Source organism: Dermacentor andersoni, chromosome 9 (assembly GCF_023375885.2).
Source record: "Dermacentor andersoni chromosome 9, qqDerAnde1_hic_scaffold, whole genome shotgun sequence".
In the NCBI taxonomy this organism is placed as follows: Eukaryota; Metazoa; Arthropoda; class Arachnida; order Ixodida; family Ixodidae; genus Dermacentor; species Dermacentor andersoni.
Window position 1 is genome coordinate 117,598,869 of NC_092822.1, and position 18,015 is coordinate 117,616,883.

Sequence of the window (18,015 nt, forward strand, 5' to 3'; positions counted from 1 at the left end):
CCCAGCGTTTGGCGAAAGGGGTGGACGACTTGCGCCAGCTATCCCCTATGGCGCAGATCGTGGTGTGCACGGTACCGAAGATGCGTGTACATGACAGTCACGTACAAAGAGGCTTAATGGCTGCTAATGAGGCAATACGAAAATGAGTTGAGTGAAAGGCTTCGAGGTTGTCGAATTATACAGGGGAGTGAGAAGGTGTAGTGGTTTTAAACGAGACGGTCTCCACTTCAATTACAGGCTGGCACGAGAAGTGGGCTGGCGGCTTGGTGGTCCCACTGTTGCTTTCTTAGGGGGCCCGCGGGCGCCCAGGACACCAGCGTGGATAGTAATGAAGGAGGTCCTCTAGGGGAACCTCAGAAGAGCATCGCCATCGATAACAGAAAAAGGAGGAAAGCAAGAAAGGGAGCTCGCCATGCAAGAGGCTCCATAAACATGCAGGGCGGCAGAAGAAAGGAAAAGTGGGCAGAGATTGAGGAGCAGTTAAATAGAGAAGAAATAGTGGTGTATGCGGTTACAGAAACGCACCTCAGAGACTCAGAAGAGCCGCCAGCTTTTGAGAATTATGTTTTCGAAGGGTGCAACAGAACTAAGTCGGAAAGAAAGGGAGGGGGAGTCGGAATGCTCATCCATCAGGGAGCCAGATGGGAAAGAGTAAATTCAATATGTCAGGAGCGTCTTTGGTGATCAAGTACAATTAGTGGGAAAAAACTTGGCTGGGCGTTACGTATTTGTGGATCAGAAATAATAGCACAGAGAAGAATAAAAAGTTAGTGCGATGCATAAGCGCTGATATTAAGGGTTTCGGGAATGGTGCTGAAAGGGTCCTATTAGGTGACAAGAATGCCCACATACAGGATTTATATGGCTATACTGACAACAACGGGAAGTCAATGCGAGACTTTTGTGAGCAACATAACATCGTTATCGTGAATACAGAGCCTAAGTGTGAAGGGCAGATCACGTGGGAATAGGGAAACCGGCAATCGACCATTGATTACTGCCTGATGACAGAAGGAATTCACGATAAGTTGAGAGAAATGGTCATTCATGAGGAAGGGTATAGCAGCATAGGGAGGGACCATAAACGCATCATATTCAAAATGGGATATGTAGTTGGGAAAGAGAGCAAGGAGCGCAAAATGGGCAGTCGAAATTTGAACGCAGAACAAACATGAGATATAGTCACTAGGGTCGAGGAAGAACTTGGCAAATGGTCAAGTAAAGAGTGGGAATATGGTGAGCTTTTGAGGGTAATAACGACAGAAATATGGAAAGAGAAACAACATGTTCGTGGGAAAGGAAAAAAATAAACCGAAAAGCTGGTGGAACAGGGAGATACGAGAAGCGATCGCCGAACGACAGAAAGCATCCAGGGAGCACAGGCAGGCAAAGAAGGCGCAGTTGCCGCAGGATGAAGTAACCAGTAAATGGGAAATATGGGAAATATAGTAAATGTCTATGGTTCAAATACTGGTGCAAGGAAAGATAAAAGGTGAAAGTGAACGTTGGTTGTCAGGAATACGTGAGAAAAAGAAGGCCGCACGTAGAATATTTTGGAACCAAAAAATTTTTAGGCAGGAAGTCAACAACAATACCACAACTTATCCTAGACGAAGATGAAAACAGACCGGAAGGAGAAGCGGTAATAAATTACATCCGAAATATAACAGCCGAATCTTTCCAAGGCAATGACGAGGATGTATTTGCAGAAAAAAAGAGCATGAAACAGACCTAAGTGGAAAAGGAGCTGGTGCTGACAAATTTCAACTGGAAGAAAGCGGAAGAGAAAGTTCCTAAGCGTACAGCCACAGGGCGAGACGACGTTCCCGTTAGGCTGATTAATCAACTAGGAACAGAAAGTAAGGAAGCTCTGGTGAAAACAGTGGAAAAAAACTTTAAGAGATAGACGAATACCAGCCAGTTGGCGACAAAGTAGAATGAATTTAATTTATAAAGGTAAGGGGGAGAAAGACAGAATTCATTCGTATCGACCGTTGATCATTACATCGGTAATATACAGGCTAGCAATGCTGGCAATCAAATTAAAGCTTCAAGCATGGGCAGAGAATAATGGCGACTTTGGGAGAACTTCAGAATGGCTTCAGAATAGGTAGGCGTTTAGACGATAACTTATTTGTTCTGACTCAGTGTATGGAAATATGAAAAGTAGAAAGCAGACCGTTATATGAGGCCTATTTAGACATTACAGGAGCCTATGACAACGTAGATCGCAACATTTTGTGGGATATTCTGGAAGGGGAAGGCTTAGGCGGCGATTGGCTACAGCTTTCGAGAGTGATTTACCTAGAAAATTCCGTTTGCGTTGAATGGGAAGGGTTGAGGAGCGAGGAGAAAGTTCTTATCAACAAGGGACTTAGGCAGGGGTGCCCTCTATCTCCACTGCTGTTTATGATGTAAATGGTGAAGATGGAGAGGGCGCTAGAAGGAAGTAATATCGGGTTTAATCTCTCATACAAACAGGCGCGTACAATAGTAGAGCAACAGCTCTTAGGTTTATTTTATGCGGATGACATTGTGTTGCTAGCTAACAAGCAAAGTGATTTGCAACGTCTGGCTAATATCTGTGGACAGGAAGGCCACAATTATTTCGGTTTGAAATTTAGTGTTAGAAATTCAGGTGTTATGGTATTCAATGAAAAACAGGGAACAGGCAGTGGAGATACAGGGCCAGGAAATACCTCGGGTAACAGAATATAAATAGCTTGGTATATGAATAAACGAAGGCGATAGATATATGGAAACACAGAAAAAAACAATAAGAGTGAAGGGGAAGAAAAATGCAGCCATATTGAAGCACAGAACGCTATGGGCATAAAATAGGTACGAGGTCCTCCGGGGTATATGGTATTTTCATCGTTGGGATTGGTAGTGTTGAAGACGAGCCCCAAAGTACTCGTTTGCTGTTGATAAGTAGAAAGTTTTTTACGAGAGCTGCGCTAATTACGCACGTAAGCGCTGTAATTGCTCTGTACCTAGATGTTTTCAATTTGTACACTCGAATGGCAAACATAACGTTACCGTGATTAATATTTTTCTAACTTTAAAATTTAGTGCAGCTAAAAAAGAGGACCCTTTATAGTAGTTTCCACTGTCTCTCTGTGTACAAGTGCTGTTTAATGTACTTATTTTGTCAGTCAATGCCCACGCCCATTCGAGTTGGTTCCCGTCGGTCTACAGACCCCGCAAAGTTGTAAGTCTTCACCACAACTACGGGCGATTTGTAGGCTTTATAGTAAAGCACCTGTATAGATTCTGTATACTGGGCACAAATAAAGTTTGGTGTGGGCAGATGATACACGTGCATATATTTACGGCAAAAATTAGTAGGAATGTCAAAATTCACTTGCATGACGGCTCATGATTATTTCAAAACAGACTTACGGCACAGGTAGTTTTCTCTATCAAAACGACGATTTTCCTTGATCACAGTGCGTCCGTTAGCGCTCCAAGAATGTCCATTGATACCACGGACATTTTTTTCCTGGTTGAGAACAAGGCTTAAATTTTAACTGTAACATTAAGTCATAGTGTGACAATATAATGTTTTCGTTTGTGCTTTTTCATTGAGAAGCGTGCAGCCTGAGTTAACTTTTTCTGCCCGTTGTACTCTTGGGGGAGAGAGAAAAAGAACCCTTGCCACGCACAAGTTGAACTGCGCAACAAAGTTGTTAAACTTAAAAAAAGAGACCCGTCGACTTCGCAAGCCGTAGTAGCACTCGCTATCGTTTTCTACGCTGAACGACGACCCGCACGACCGCTGTCCAAGAATCTTCGCAGCCAAGAAATTCTCTTTATTCCGGTTGGTTCGACGCAGTCAGGACAGATTAGCAACGAAGTTGGTACTGTAGCAACGTCGGTTCAAAACGTATTCAATTGTTTTGCAACAATCACACACCTTAAGTTAAATAGTCGCCGATGGCACCCGCGTCGACTCCATATTGCACTGCGAAACTCGCAGCGTCAACGCAGACTGATCATGTCGGATGCGCCTATTTAGTGGCATCGCTAGTTACACAATAACGCTAATGCTCACCTACATGGCACATGTGTCATAGCGGGAGCAAGGCATGTTACCATCTTCGGAAGTTACTAGTCGCTAGTGCCGAGAAGATAATACGCTTAACGATAAAAGAAAATAACACATAGATATGGTAATCGTTGCTCATAGGAGTTAATGACTAGCAGTGTTATTTTTCCTACACTGTAAGCCGTTTCACACCGCTAAGGGTCTCTAAGGATGCGAATTGGTCTATAACTCACATGCTTACATCCATAAAAGATGTAAGGGCCTGAGTTTTGCCCAGGAAGCATCCTTAAGCGCACACATTGGTTTAGATTCTTATAGCTGTCCCTTAGTAACTGAAGCTTTCTGCTAATAAATTCGCTGAAACTGCAATTGCGCTTAAAAATTGCGTAAGTTATGGTACCAGGTATCCAGTCTCATATTCATTATTCAGTTGTTGACCTTAGCAGGAGACTAGATTAATATTGCAGAAATCGGCACTTTTTGATGAGGGCCTCTGAAGTAATATCCTCCCCTATGCCTGCATCGTACGGAGAAACCATTTCTACTTAGCAAAAGCAGGTAAAGATTCCGGTAACTGTTTGCTTTTTATCACTGATTAATGGGAGCTGGGGACGGCAGTTTCTCGTATTTCGGCTGCTGTATATAGTTGTGCGCAGTCCAGCGGCCTGCCTCTGGCATCCGGAGACTCGGCGGGACCGCAGAGGTGGAATCGGGGTTTACGCATAGTTCCATAAAACAAGAGGCTTAACAACCTGGCTAATTTATATTTTCTGGACGCGGTGAAAAAAAAAAACGCACAAATTCATCTGGAAGTTGTCTAAATATGCGTAAGCATTGTACCACCTGCTCATCACCACAGCAGCCCGGTGTCGCCATCAATGTTATGAAACTTGATGCGACCGGTATAAAGGACAGCACTGTGGCAACACGAACACGGTGCGGACGGCGGTGCAAGGTGGATTGATGAGTCACGCAAACTATTGCAGGTGGCGGTGCCACGTGCGCTGGTGACGTTCCGATCATTAGAACATGCTCTCGCTCTTCAGCGCCTTATCCATCCGCGTCGATCTGTTACGCGTCACGCGGACTGTATCTCGAACGCGATCAGCGATGCAGACAGAGAGTGCCGACAGCTGATAGCTTCGCGCGCTGTGTTCTCACCGCTTCGCGTCGAAGAGAGAGACGCGGACCGATATCCCGGAACCGATCAGCAAAAGGGGCACAGTGCGACGTGTGCTGACATTTGTGAGCGCTGTGTTCTTGCCGCTTCGTTCGCGTGGAAGCCACAGGCAGCACGAAAGTAAAGCCGCTCGCTGCTACGGGCTCCATCTATATTGCATGCGTGATTACAAAGCATGTATGTACTTTTCACTCCCCCTTGGCCGATTACTTGAAGCCTGCTTCACCTTCGCCACAGGTCGGCCCCCGTATCGCACTATCTCCGGGAAGGGCCCACATTTTTGTCTTACGTGACGAAGCGTGACGGAATGTAAGCACAGAAATGATTACCCATCTAAAGGAATATGCTGGTATTGCAAAGTGTCGACTGCCGCGGTGGCTTATTACGAATGCAGAGCAAAAAGCGTCGGCGACATATAGGGGAGCGTCCAACCTTTCAATCAAAAGGGCATACCGTGTGAATACCTCCGCAATGCATAGGAATTAGGAGTTAAATTTTCAACGTTACAGTTAAACATTAAACAAACGCCTAATAAAGATAAAAATAAATAACCACGCAGTTGCTTAGCCCTTGATTAGTAACTGCAACTATCAGCGTCAACGCCATGTACATCTTTGCGTGGCCTATGTATCGTAGCGCCTAGGAAGACGAACATGCTGGGCCGGGGCAGTGGGGGAAAGAACCCCGATTTATTGAACATGTGTACATATATAGGTTTTAGGAAGGGGTGTGTCTTTTTATCAAGAACAGATAAGTTGTTTGCACAGCATGCACATGGTGCATGCGTATTGACATACAATGCGCTTGCGCGGAACACGTGTGGCGCTCGGCGCCCAAGATACGATACAGTCTATACAAGCCCCAGCGATTACGACCAACTGAGTATTTACAGAATCAGTGTCCAAGATTGGTCTGCTGTTGAATGTCATTATATGCACTGCTCACTATTGCCACGAGGTGCTTCTACTGTGCTGGAACATTTATCCAGTAAGCGGAGGATTGGGTAACCACCGAAACCTTGAAATTTGAACCTCTGGGGCCCGTCAGCAGCACGAGTCAAGAACAACCCCTCCAAAGACGTACAGCTCAACCACACAACATGGCAACGCCAACACCCGCACCAACCTAACCTATCAAAAAATTCTTGAATCCATCTAAAACTACACTATCAGCTTCGTTTTCGCGGATTATTCTTACAATTCTGCCACCTCTGAACTATATAACACAGAAGAAATTACCTCAGTCTTGAGTCGCTCAGAAAACGCAGCATGCCTGTGCGTCTACCTCTAGTTTTACCCCTCGTCTACAGCTCGTTCGGTTATCATACCTGCTCATCGCCTTTCGCTCACCAATAGCAATTCTAGAGGTGGGAACCTCAGCTCTTTTATTATTCAGACAGAGAACGACTGGAATAACCTTCCCACCGATGCTGGGCAGCATTCCTATCCTAGCCACTACAAACGACTCATCGAAGACCTCAGACAAACATAGCAACCTACCTGTGTTGTAACAAGCCGCACAAGGGGCCCGTTTGCGGTGTTAATAAATAAATAAAAAAAAAAAACAACGGCGACGATTGCGACGACCGCTGCCTTTTGTCGGCGAATATCGGCTTTCTGCACCAACTCTCCGTTCGACTCAAAAAGAGACCAGTAACTACGGCAGGCCTGGTGTCCTTTGTATGCTGCTATCACTTTTTCTTTGTTTGCTGTTATCACAAGGTCCCGGGTGACCGGGACCTTGTGAGGCTCTTGCCTTTTGTCTTGGCGCCCTCTTTTCGTTGAAAAAAAAATAAACTTTCACTTTCACTTTCACTTTCACTTTTGTCGGCCTAAGTCCACGTAATGAACGAAATAGGCAGGAATGCCATGGGTGAATAGTGAAAGACGAAGATCACGTCCTCTTCTCGTCATTATGTTCACCACGATCCCTATGGCTGCCGGATTATATACACCAGCCTAAAGCGCAGGGATAGAAGAAAAACAACAACAACAACAAAAAACAAAGGAGCAGGAAATAACGCTACCACGGTAAATCTAGTGTGTGGGGAAAAACAAAACAACAGGAACACTTAAGACTAAGGGCAGGAATTAGCAGAGCATCGGGGGAGTCATTACGCGTCTTGATGATGCAATACGAATTCTCGCGATAGCATCCCGGGAAAAATACAGACGCCAGCGGCGAAGGTAATGTAACAAGGAATTTATGTGCTACAGAGGCGGTGTTCCGTTTCAGTGAGTTCGCCTGGTTAGGACAGCCCCTTCCCGTTTCACCTTTACTTTTGTCCGCATTATCAACGTCGTGGCTGCACCGGACGCTTAAGCAGGCATGCGTTACGAGTAAAGGACAGCTTACCCTTGACGCTGCATTCGTGCTCGGCGAATTTCGCAGGAGTGGAGCGCTGGACACCCGCGACGTCTGAAATTGATGGTTTCTGAAATCCTGGTGCCCCAATTTATGCATACCGAATCTTAAAGCGAAGCGTCTTTTGCCTTTACGCCATTGCAGTTCCTCAGCCCGGCACTTTCAGCCTTTCACGGAAATACACGCGAGAAGGCGTAACGATGCTTTAGTTTACAAGTTATTATTTTTTAATCTCAATTAAAGACTTGGACTGCCGGCCCAGTTTCGACGTTAATTTCCCTTCCACGCTAGTTCATTAGGCGAAGCCGCAGTTGCAGCCTTTCAATGCGCTTCCTCATTTTTTTTTGGTGCTATGCTTGATCTCAAGACGAATATTCTCTTCACTATGGCGCCGTTCCGAGTTCAGCCGTAACAAATCCGTAAGAGAAAAGAGCCCTTTATGTCGATAAAACCGAGTGACTGGTGTGGTAGAGAATACCATATTCGACCATGAAGTTCCTGGGTGATACAACATCCGGTTGCCTTGCAGGAAGCGCAAGAAAATCAGTCACACACACGCGTGCACATGCACACGCACACTCAAATTTGGGCATAGCAAATATATGCCAAAACTCATCCTAATTTGCCCTATATAATGCCCTACATATAACTTATTCTACGCCGACATTGATACTTCAAAATGCTGATTTAAACACGGCAAAATTATAGCAATGTCCATGATACGGCAAATCAAGCAATATGTGGTGAATATTAAACCAAACTTTGTTAATATTAATATAACTAATTATTTAGTTAATTATTATTATTTATAACTAATTATATTAACTAATTATTTATAATTATTAATATATATTATAATATAAAATATATTAATATATTAATTTGAATATTAACCAAAATTTGTGAATTGAATAATAACTACACTAATAATCTTCCTGCCCAAATACCATTTGATTAATCCTCTCTACAAGCGTACTCTACATGGCTTGAAACAAATATGATCAAGTTCAAATTTTTGTTGATGTAGAAATATGCTTGGATATAAGTGTTAACTCCAGCTGTGCACAATGTATTTTTTTGTCTTTCATTTTGCAGACGACAAAAGGGTCCGAAACACGCCACTTCGCCTGAACGTCTTGGAAGGCGAGCCGACGTCACTTCCGTGCCCCATCAACACGGTAACCCGTGAGCCAATCTCAGCCGTCTGGTTCCACGTCTCAACCCACGCCTACAAAGATTACGGCAGCTCACCGTACTACACCAGCGGCCACCTGCAGGCGAAGAGGGTTTACGCAATCGAAGCGCCAGAACCGTCCGCCACGGCGTTGGGAGGAACTGGCGGCCTCGTGGACGGAACGCACTGGAAGCGCCCATCTTGGTCTGGCAGGGCGTTCTTCTCGCTTCTCAGCGACCCGCCTGCTTTGCGGCTCAACCGCTTGGAGCGCTCCGACAGCGGAAACTACGATTGCAACGTCACCTACCACGACAACGTCACTTCAGCCGCGGTAGTGGCGACGGAGTCCCGCGTGGAGCTTTTCGTGGCCGGTGAGTACTCTTGTCTGAAATTGACTTTATGCCATGCCTGTATTGCCGTTCTTTATTTTATTTTATTAAGCGACGCTTCTATGGCAGCTCAGCATCTTTTGTTGCTTACTGGATGGCGGCGACGTCATCTCGTTTACACGGACAGCAGCGTCTTAGAAATAGAAATATCTAAGCGTCTTAGGCAAGCTCACTGATGCAGCATAGCTGGGGAAGCTCGTCAAGAACAGCGATTCCGAGTGTAAATACCACGCAAATCAATGCAGCGCAGGGCAGTAGTCCTTTACACCAGAGTGCCCTCATGACTTGAATCACTCTCATGCAGCCCTCGGGCCTGTCGTGCCAACCTTTATTCCAGAAAACTTCATCGATGGCGAAAATTGTTAGTACAAAAATTGCTGCCTCTCCCGTGATCGAGAGTAGATATAAGCATGCAATGCCAACCGGCAAAGCAGATTGGTTGGAAATGATACTAGCCATAACCTTAAAATGGGTACAGTGCAGTGCACCACACCGCACCACACCATACTGTGCACTGACCCATATGGACGCTGCCCAGCTAGAACAAAATTGGATGAAAGCAGCACGACAGGCAGCGAAAGACGCCAGGGAGACAGAGCGCACTGCCCAGCTAGAAGAGGAAAAGCACCTGAAGGAGGCGCCAGGCAGCGTGGCGCCACCTTTCTGGGTGATGCAAAAACCCCGCCGCGAAATTCACGGACCGCTGTCATCTGTTCCCGCAATTTGCCTGGATGTTCCTGTATGAGCGCCCGGATAATGGCTCTGGCTTTGGGCTCAAGGTCACTTGGAGGTCGCCGACAACGGGAGCTAAATGCATTAAATGCTTAAAAAGCATACTTTTCATTCTTCACTCTTCTTTTTTGTATGGCCTCGTGGAGCAAGGTTTAAATTGGCCGAATTCATCTTTCAATAAGTGCTTCGGGACTGACGAATCAGCACAGCATAACTCAGCAACGTAAGCCGAGCTTGAGAGAAAATTGGGAAAAAAAACGCATAGTTTTATCCTAAAGGAAGAAACTCGCCTCTGCGTTTATGACACTGCTAACAAAGCGCTTCTGCATTTTTCTGTTTACAAGCACTTTATTGTAGCACCGATAACGGTTTATATGTGTGATTGCGCCGGCATTGCCGGAACAACATCTCCTAGCATAAGCATACCTTATTTCTCTGACACTTATTGCACGTTACATTTTACAATCCTAACTCTGCACTTGTTGATGGACTATGGCTGGACCACTGTGCGGTGTGGAAATGTATATGTGACAATTTCAACTGGCGTCCATTCACTGAGCGCATTTCTTTTACACAGCTCATGGCGTGAGCTAAGAAGGTTCATTAGCGTGGCCATGGTGTCTTATTGAGCACAGCATGTCTACATCTAAAGCTTTCCTTTTTGTTTCCTTTTTGACGAGCTCAAAGAAATACCATTCATTCGCCTACCGATTCGAAGAAGCTGAGCTGAAGTTGAATAGTGTTCGGCGGCTCAACTCAAATAGGCACCGCCTGAATTTTTTTTACAAAGCTGCACTTTCACTAAGACCATGATCAAAGGAACGTGACCTGGCTATAGCCCGTGTACGTGCTAAAGCCTTTCGTGACTTCTGTTCATGCGCATGCGCCTGAGGACGTGTATGAGGGTTTTGGCTAAAAAGTGATCCTGATAAATGGCCTAGAGTACTCCTGTGCGCAGCCGTTGTGCAATCAGATAAACTGAAATCAATTTAGGTTGGGCGTGAGTTACATGAAATGAGGTCAGTGGTAACCTTAGTAATTTTAACTTTTCCGCGTACACTTAAAAGATTATATATCTTTAACTTCGTTATTCTTTACATGCAGACCATGTAGATATCGCTTGAATAAACGTTTAAGGTCGCCCGCCAAGAGGCTGTTTCTAAGCCCTCGATTGACTTAAGACGACCCTGAAACAATTTTGGTGGATGTGAAGAAAGGAACTGAGTTGATAGAAAAGGTGGTTTGGACAAAATGCCAAACTTTGACATATTGCACCAAGCGTGTAATTTATTATTTGTTTTTTTAAACATTTCCATCGCTACAAATCACCACGGTTCTGCTCCTTACGTTTTCCCCGCCTCTGTAATGTCTACTCAGAACGGGTGAGTGATGTCACTGGTGCGAGTGATCTGATTGGTTTCCGACGGGATGTCATAGGAAATACTTCGAGCATGCCCGTCCAGTTATGTTGTTTTGAATGTCATAAGTATACGTAGTAAATAGTGTACCATACATATATAAAACACATGCGTGAAAACTGTTCACGTTTATTCAAATCTATCGTGTACCACGGCTGCTGGATAAAAAAACAAAGTGGCCGTGGGCGTACTTACGCCTGAGAACGGGGATCATCTGCTGCAGATGTCTGCACACGGTCAGTTGTGCGCGCGTGCTTAAAAAAAAAGGAAGAGGTGGCGTAAATAGCTCCTTTTGAAAACTTGAGATCTGGTGGAAGCTTTTCGAGGCTGCGCGCAATAATGAGAAGGTATAGGGGGAAAATTTTGAGGACCCTTAAGCTTCGCCTTTAAGAGTAGAACACGACCGCATTCAAATATCACTGGCTGTTTCTCACACTTCTCAGAAACTGCTACTTGTGTAACCGTAATGTTTACCGAGAAGCACTGGCGGCGAACGCTATGCACAACGGCAAGTTTTCTTGTAGAAACGCGGCGTCTTGCGTGCGCCAAACCCGCTGGTAACGCACAGCCGCGTCAAAAATAATGACGTCATTTTCGGGTTTCTGTTATTTCTTTTCGTACTGTTAATATTTCAGTCCGAGAAGATTTAACATAAAAGGCGTGCCTTGTCTCTCTTTCGTTTCATGACATTTGTCTGTGGGCTGTCATCCGCAAAATTTTGAGGTACAACTTTGTCAATAATGGAAGACAAGGGTAATAAGAGAATGGTGTGGCAATATAAGCGGTAAATACCGAATGTCATAAAGCAGGGCGTGGCATATGCATTTACCTAAATATATAATGCGACAATTTTCGGTCACGGACTCCGCTGACGCCGACGCCATCAGCAGAGTTTCTGCGACATGGTTCCCGTAACATTTTCGAGTTAAAATGAAACGTAACTGTGAAATAGTGCAGTTATGACAACGCCTGCTGGGAAACGACTTGAATGACACCGGTGCTCGGTTTCTTACTTTATGCGCTGCCACGGGCGTGTGCACGTGCTTACGGAAAACGTGAGGGCTGGATGTGAACATCATTTTACGGCTGAAAAAATCTGTGTTGGAAAGAGACGGCAACTCACTCGGGTTCAAATCAACCAGAAGTAGAGAACAGCCGAGACATTGCACTTGACTCTGACAAAGGAGGCGGGACGTGGTCACGGCCGAATGGAATAAAAGTTAAAGTGGAATATCACAAAATTGGGAGTCGGGTAATGGTTAACCACTTGTAGCTCGTTTACTGTATCCCACCGGCCTATAGCCTTTGTGCCAAAAACATTCCCTGTCTTCATCTCCAGGCGGTACTCATAGGTACCGCAAAAATTGTTTGAGGAAATCTACTTGTTTTATGAATTTGCAGTTCAAAAGACCTTCCAAACATTCCATAGAGGATCCTGAAATTGTCCCTACACTGTCTTTAGGTCTAACAGAATGTGGCCTGTAACCTTTCTATCGCGTTGAAATCTAGTTTCAAATTGGCAGCAGCCACATTCGTGAAAAATGTTGTACTTATTCGTAAACACACTCAGACTTGAACCCAAGTCACGTGAACGCAACATAGAGGGAGCCCAAAAAAGGTTCACGTAAGATAAGCTTGGGGTCAAGTTCCACAAATAAGTCAAAGAATCTCAAAGCCAATTCACCCGCTCCGCAGCAACTCTGGCACACTCGATCCAAGAAACACTGTTCAACGTCGAAATTTTGTTTCAAGCACTCCAGCTTCTAGTGCCTCCACACAGTAGTGTGAATGACATCGTGTTCCACCGTTACCTCTAGATATTCAAGACGGAGGTGTCTCCGACTAGTGCTGAAGTTTCCAAGTGAAGCGAAATTACCACCGTATACAGAAATGTGCCTTAACTTGAATCCCACGCTTCAGTTAATTTAGGCGACGCCCGACGTGAACTCGCCGAATGAGAGGCAATGGATGTTTTTTGGCACGTTCACGCCAGGCGAAATCAAAATCCAGTCAAGCTTGTGCTTCAAGTGAAGCCGCATTCAGGAACATGGCGGGGGGGGGGGGGGGGCGGGTCTAGCCAATTATTGGTAACGAATGACATATTCATATAAGGGCGTTGTGCTGGGGGATTGGCGGCCCGGCTCGGTTCTCCGTGCCGGGAATGACCGCAGGCTGTGCTTGTGTCCTTCCTGTTCCACCTCTCTGTACACGTCGGTTTGTTCACGCGTCTCGTGCGGCGGTTTTGAACGGCGACGAAATTTGCTGAAATGAGGCATTGTGAAACAACTTCCGCCATGTCTTGCAAGACTAGATCATACAACCAATCAAATCTTCCTCCTCCTTTTCCTCTTCCAATTCACGAGAATGTACTGAACAAAGCTGACGAGAAGCGTCACGTAAAACACGCTGAGAGGTGAAGTCTATTCAGATAAACACATTAAAGCCGTAAGAGAAGACGCCGAACACGATCACGGAGAGTTACGTGAAGTAATGCACATAATATTTACATGCGGCTACCCCCCCCCGCCCCCATTTTTTTATTTCCACCAACAAGCTGTTCGAAATACGCCATTGTTGTTGCCAACGTTCCAAATGTAGGGCGTCCGAGCTGACGTTGCCGCAGCAGTTTGAATAAAAAATAAAACAAGATTTAAAATACAAAGTTCAAGGTACGATCATGAGACCTAGGGTGCTTGGCCGTCAAACCTTTGCCAACAGTGCACGGTATGTCTTGTAACCGCGTATTATACAGTGTTATTTTTTCATTATTTTATTTGATTTAAACATCTTGGTTAACGTTAGCTGCCACACACAATAAAATCAGCAACGCACGTCTTGCACCAAAATAAAGAAAGAAGAGAAAATAACGGTACATGTACGGCACTGAGCCATGTTTAGAGGTAACAACAGCAACAACTTCTCCAAGTCTCTCTTTCAGTTCACTTGTCCTCAAGAGGTGCAGCAACGCGTCAGCGTCCTTTGTAGTGTCAAAGTTAGCCCCTTAATCAACCGGGGTCTCGTTTGCAGAAGTACGCATTCACGAATATTTAAGGCGAAAAGAGTCACCGCAGGTAAGTTTTGCTGCGCTCTCAATGCTTGTTGCAGTGGTCGTGAAAAAGCGCTCTTCGCCTAACATTCATGCAAAAGAAAGAAAGAAGGAAGAAAGAATTAAAAGTGAAAAAGTGGATGCGGAACGCGTTCTCCCGATGAATTACGAGGGATCTACTCTGATTAGGGAGGCACGTGCAGCCGTGGTGCTCCATCGAAGGCGAAGAGCCTGTCGTATACGCAGAAGGAAGAACCGCTTCGTAAATGACCGGAAGCCGTTGTACGAAGCGCCCCTGCCTTGTGTGCCGCAAATGAGTGACGTTCCAGTGATATTTTCTTCGCATTGCCGCTGCTTTGGCAAATCCTGCATACGGGGTCGCGTTCCAGATCATTCATTCTTCTTCTTTCCCATTTATTTCCAATTTGTGGTTTCACTTCTGTTTGTTTCATGTGCTTGCGCTAAGTGCGTTATTTTGCGTGAGTGATGCACCGCTTGTTATGTTACCGCGAACTGCACTTTTCATTTCCTTTTCCTGACACTTCTTTGTATTGCTTTGGCGTTTTTATTTGTAGCACTGTTTTGCAAGCACCTTATCATTGTAAACATTTTTAGCCCTCGCATTTTTAGCTTTCATGTACCAGCGTTCTCTTGTCATTTGTTCAACGGTGAGCAAACCAGATCCGAATTCAATTCTCGACGCACAGAAACCTGCAGACACACAAAACGAGGGCAGGTTCTACCACACGCTGTGCACAGACCCAAATCTTACCCGCATAGGTCGGCAGAATAAGTGGACAGTCGTTCACACTCCGTGATGGATATTATTTCGGACAACGTGTTCATCCGCACTCATGTGTTGATAGCAGTTCTTGGGAAAGCCTACCAACTGATTTATTGTTACAAGAAACTATGTAGATAGTCGTCACTGTCACGTTATCAGTTTTGTGCAGCGCGTGCGCAAGAACTGCGCTTCGCTGTTTCTTGCAGCAGTAGAAAAGTTGTCGTCTTGCGTGTGTTTGTTTGTCTTTCCTTTCACATGTCCCGTCTAGAGCCCAGGATCCGTGTTTAACATTCATGTGTGCTCACATTGATCCGCACTCGGTCATGCTCCTGCGCTCTCTCTTCCACGTACGCACTCGCCGAACACTCACTCGCGTTCATTATCCGATTTCATTAACACTAAACCGGCATCCAGGAATGCTAACACTCGCCTCAGCTCACACTCGTCAGCCCTCGTCTCGAATTCGTGCTCACGTGGTCGGGCGATACTCGTCGACAGTAATTAAGTCCACTCCAAATTCATCACTGACGATGTAACTGCGTACTTCGATGCACAGTTTAACCAGCACTCGCTCCTATTTCATAGTAGCGTCCAGTAAAACTAAATGGCACACGTTTACCGTCCCTGTCACACGAGTTACAATAGCCTATAAATTCCTACAACACTCCGGCTGGCACCAGTATCGATCTAGACGTGGAGTGCACGACAAGTGAATTTTTGATGCTAAATACAACAAGATAGCTCGCACGTGAGATCGACTCATCGCGCACGTTATTTACTTCCGAACACATAAAGAATGTGTACCGATGGTAAACTACGGCACAAAATACTTATTTTTTTCGTTGGATAACTTGATTGCCAAGAATGCATGGCCGGATGTTTTCTGGGGTCCTGAATATACCGATACCGCAGAGTGGACAAAAAGAGTATGAGTCCCGAACAGGCCGCGACGTGGTCTATGAGGCTGCGACGTGGTCCGCGGTGAACAGGCACATAGATGATCAAAATATACAGAGCACACCGCACTGGCTAGAGACAAGGCAGCCAAAAAATCCGGGTTCGTAACACCGGACGCACAAAGATGAGTACGGCACGCACATGAGACAACAAGCACAATCGAATAAAAAATCGTACGGAAGCATGCTCGACTTGGATAACCTTCTCCACTGCGGCACGTAGAGCACGTTCAGTATGCATCTGCCTTCAATGTAACTCATGAATGCGTTGAATGTGCTCGCTGTGCTGTGTTTGATATGTCACGGGCGGAGCCGTTTCGCAGAAAGGGAAGCTCCACCACAACGTATTGCAAGCGTCCCAGTTTCCTACCAATAAGGTCGCCACGCCCTCTTTCGGTGTCTCGCTGAGGGACTTGAATGATTTGTAAATTGAAACATCGTCGCCAATCTAAGTAATGACGAAAGGTGACCATATATTTAAGGCGGTGCTTCACTTGTGTTCGTTCACGGCTAAGCGCACTACTAATTCATAAAATTTTAAAGTGCGCGCCGTTTATAAAAATTTGCTGCCTTGAGAGTATCTGGAAGTATTTCAAGGTGACTACTACAACTAGGGGGCCATCAACGTATCATGTTGCTCTCCACCGAAGTATTGCAATGCTCATGATCATAGGAAAGCCTATAAACCGAAAAAAAGTTTAAAATGCGCACTATTCGAAAAAAATTACTGCCTTTGGAGCACTTGCAAATATTTCCAGGTGGTTTTTACAACAAATCGGGAACAAAACACGTAGCCATTGCTCTCCAAAATAAGCTGTTGCAATTGCATTGATTATAGAAAAGTACGTTCATTGGCAGGCTGAATTGAGCGCTTGCTTCCAACGCCAAGAGCGAGCAGTTTAGGAGGCCTGCTGGCGGGGATAGCCCGAGGGTGGAGGATGTGTCGGTATAGAAAAGGCGGAAGAGATTTCTATACGTTGATCGATAAAATCGACGATGTGCCGGAAGGAAACCACGTGTCACTTTTTGTTTGAACAAGAACTCAAGAACCACAAAAGCAGCCAAAAGTTGGAGGGCCTATATGTCCTTAAGGACACATGAATGGTGGTAAGAGGAAGGGGGCATGGGGAAACACGCGGGACGTTGGAGCGCTGAGACTGCTGGCACTGGCAGGTATGTATGTCCGAATAAATGGAAAATGCCGCTTCTGCCACTTGCCGTGCCCGGAGGGTGAGAACACGTAGTCTGCCTCTGCTCCGAAGCATTGCCATTGTTGAGTGGGCAGAAAAAGGAAGCAAAAATAATAAAGATATACCTGCACGAGATAATAACTCGCTGGGCCCGACGCAATAAGGCTGCCCTACTGTTTATAGCAGTGGTCCTGCATGTGGTATATTGCGTTTTCGAGCGTCTGCCCTTCTCTAGAAGTCAGTTACCACCTTGCAATTCGTATTCACTGTTATTTCACCTGAGAAAAACATAGTTAACATGATTGATCTACTAAACTTTGCCTAGAGGGGGACCTCCATTCCAGTTGATTCAGCGGTGGCTGTTCAAAATGTTCTGAATTTCGAGAAATAAAGCTCGGTAATCCCAAAGTCATATTCACTCAAGCGAAATCCTCACACTAGCCTATAGGTTGCGCCTATGGTTTGCGCTATAGAAATGCGCTATATCACGCATTGCCGTTCCACTTCGTTTTGCAACAACTGCGCAAAGGTGGCTTTTTAATAACTGCCATCTGGAAAGCAAAAATATTTCGCAGGTAATCTTGCGATTGAATAACTCATAGCTGTAGCTATTTCAAGGCTGTCTGCTGGAAGGATATGACTTCACTATTTTGCTGCTTCTGGTCGGCAATAGCGTCATGTGTCAGAAAGTGCATACCTAAATATGTAATTAGTATCAAAGCTTATTAATTAGC

The 18,015-nt window shown here is 45.3% G+C and overlaps 1 protein-coding gene across 1 annotated transcript in view; it reads left to right on the top strand.

Moving 5' to 3' along the window:
• The window catches only part of LOC126529570 (uncharacterized), a 94,405-nt gene that overhangs the window by 24,565 nt on the left and 51,825 nt on the right, over positions 1-18,015 (top strand). Inside the window, exon 2 of the mRNA XM_050177095.2 lies at positions 8,688-9,137. Within this exon, the coding sequence (XP_050033052.2) occupies positions 8,688-9,137 (450 nt within the window). The remainder of the gene's footprint in view (positions 1-8,687; positions 9,138-18,015) is intronic.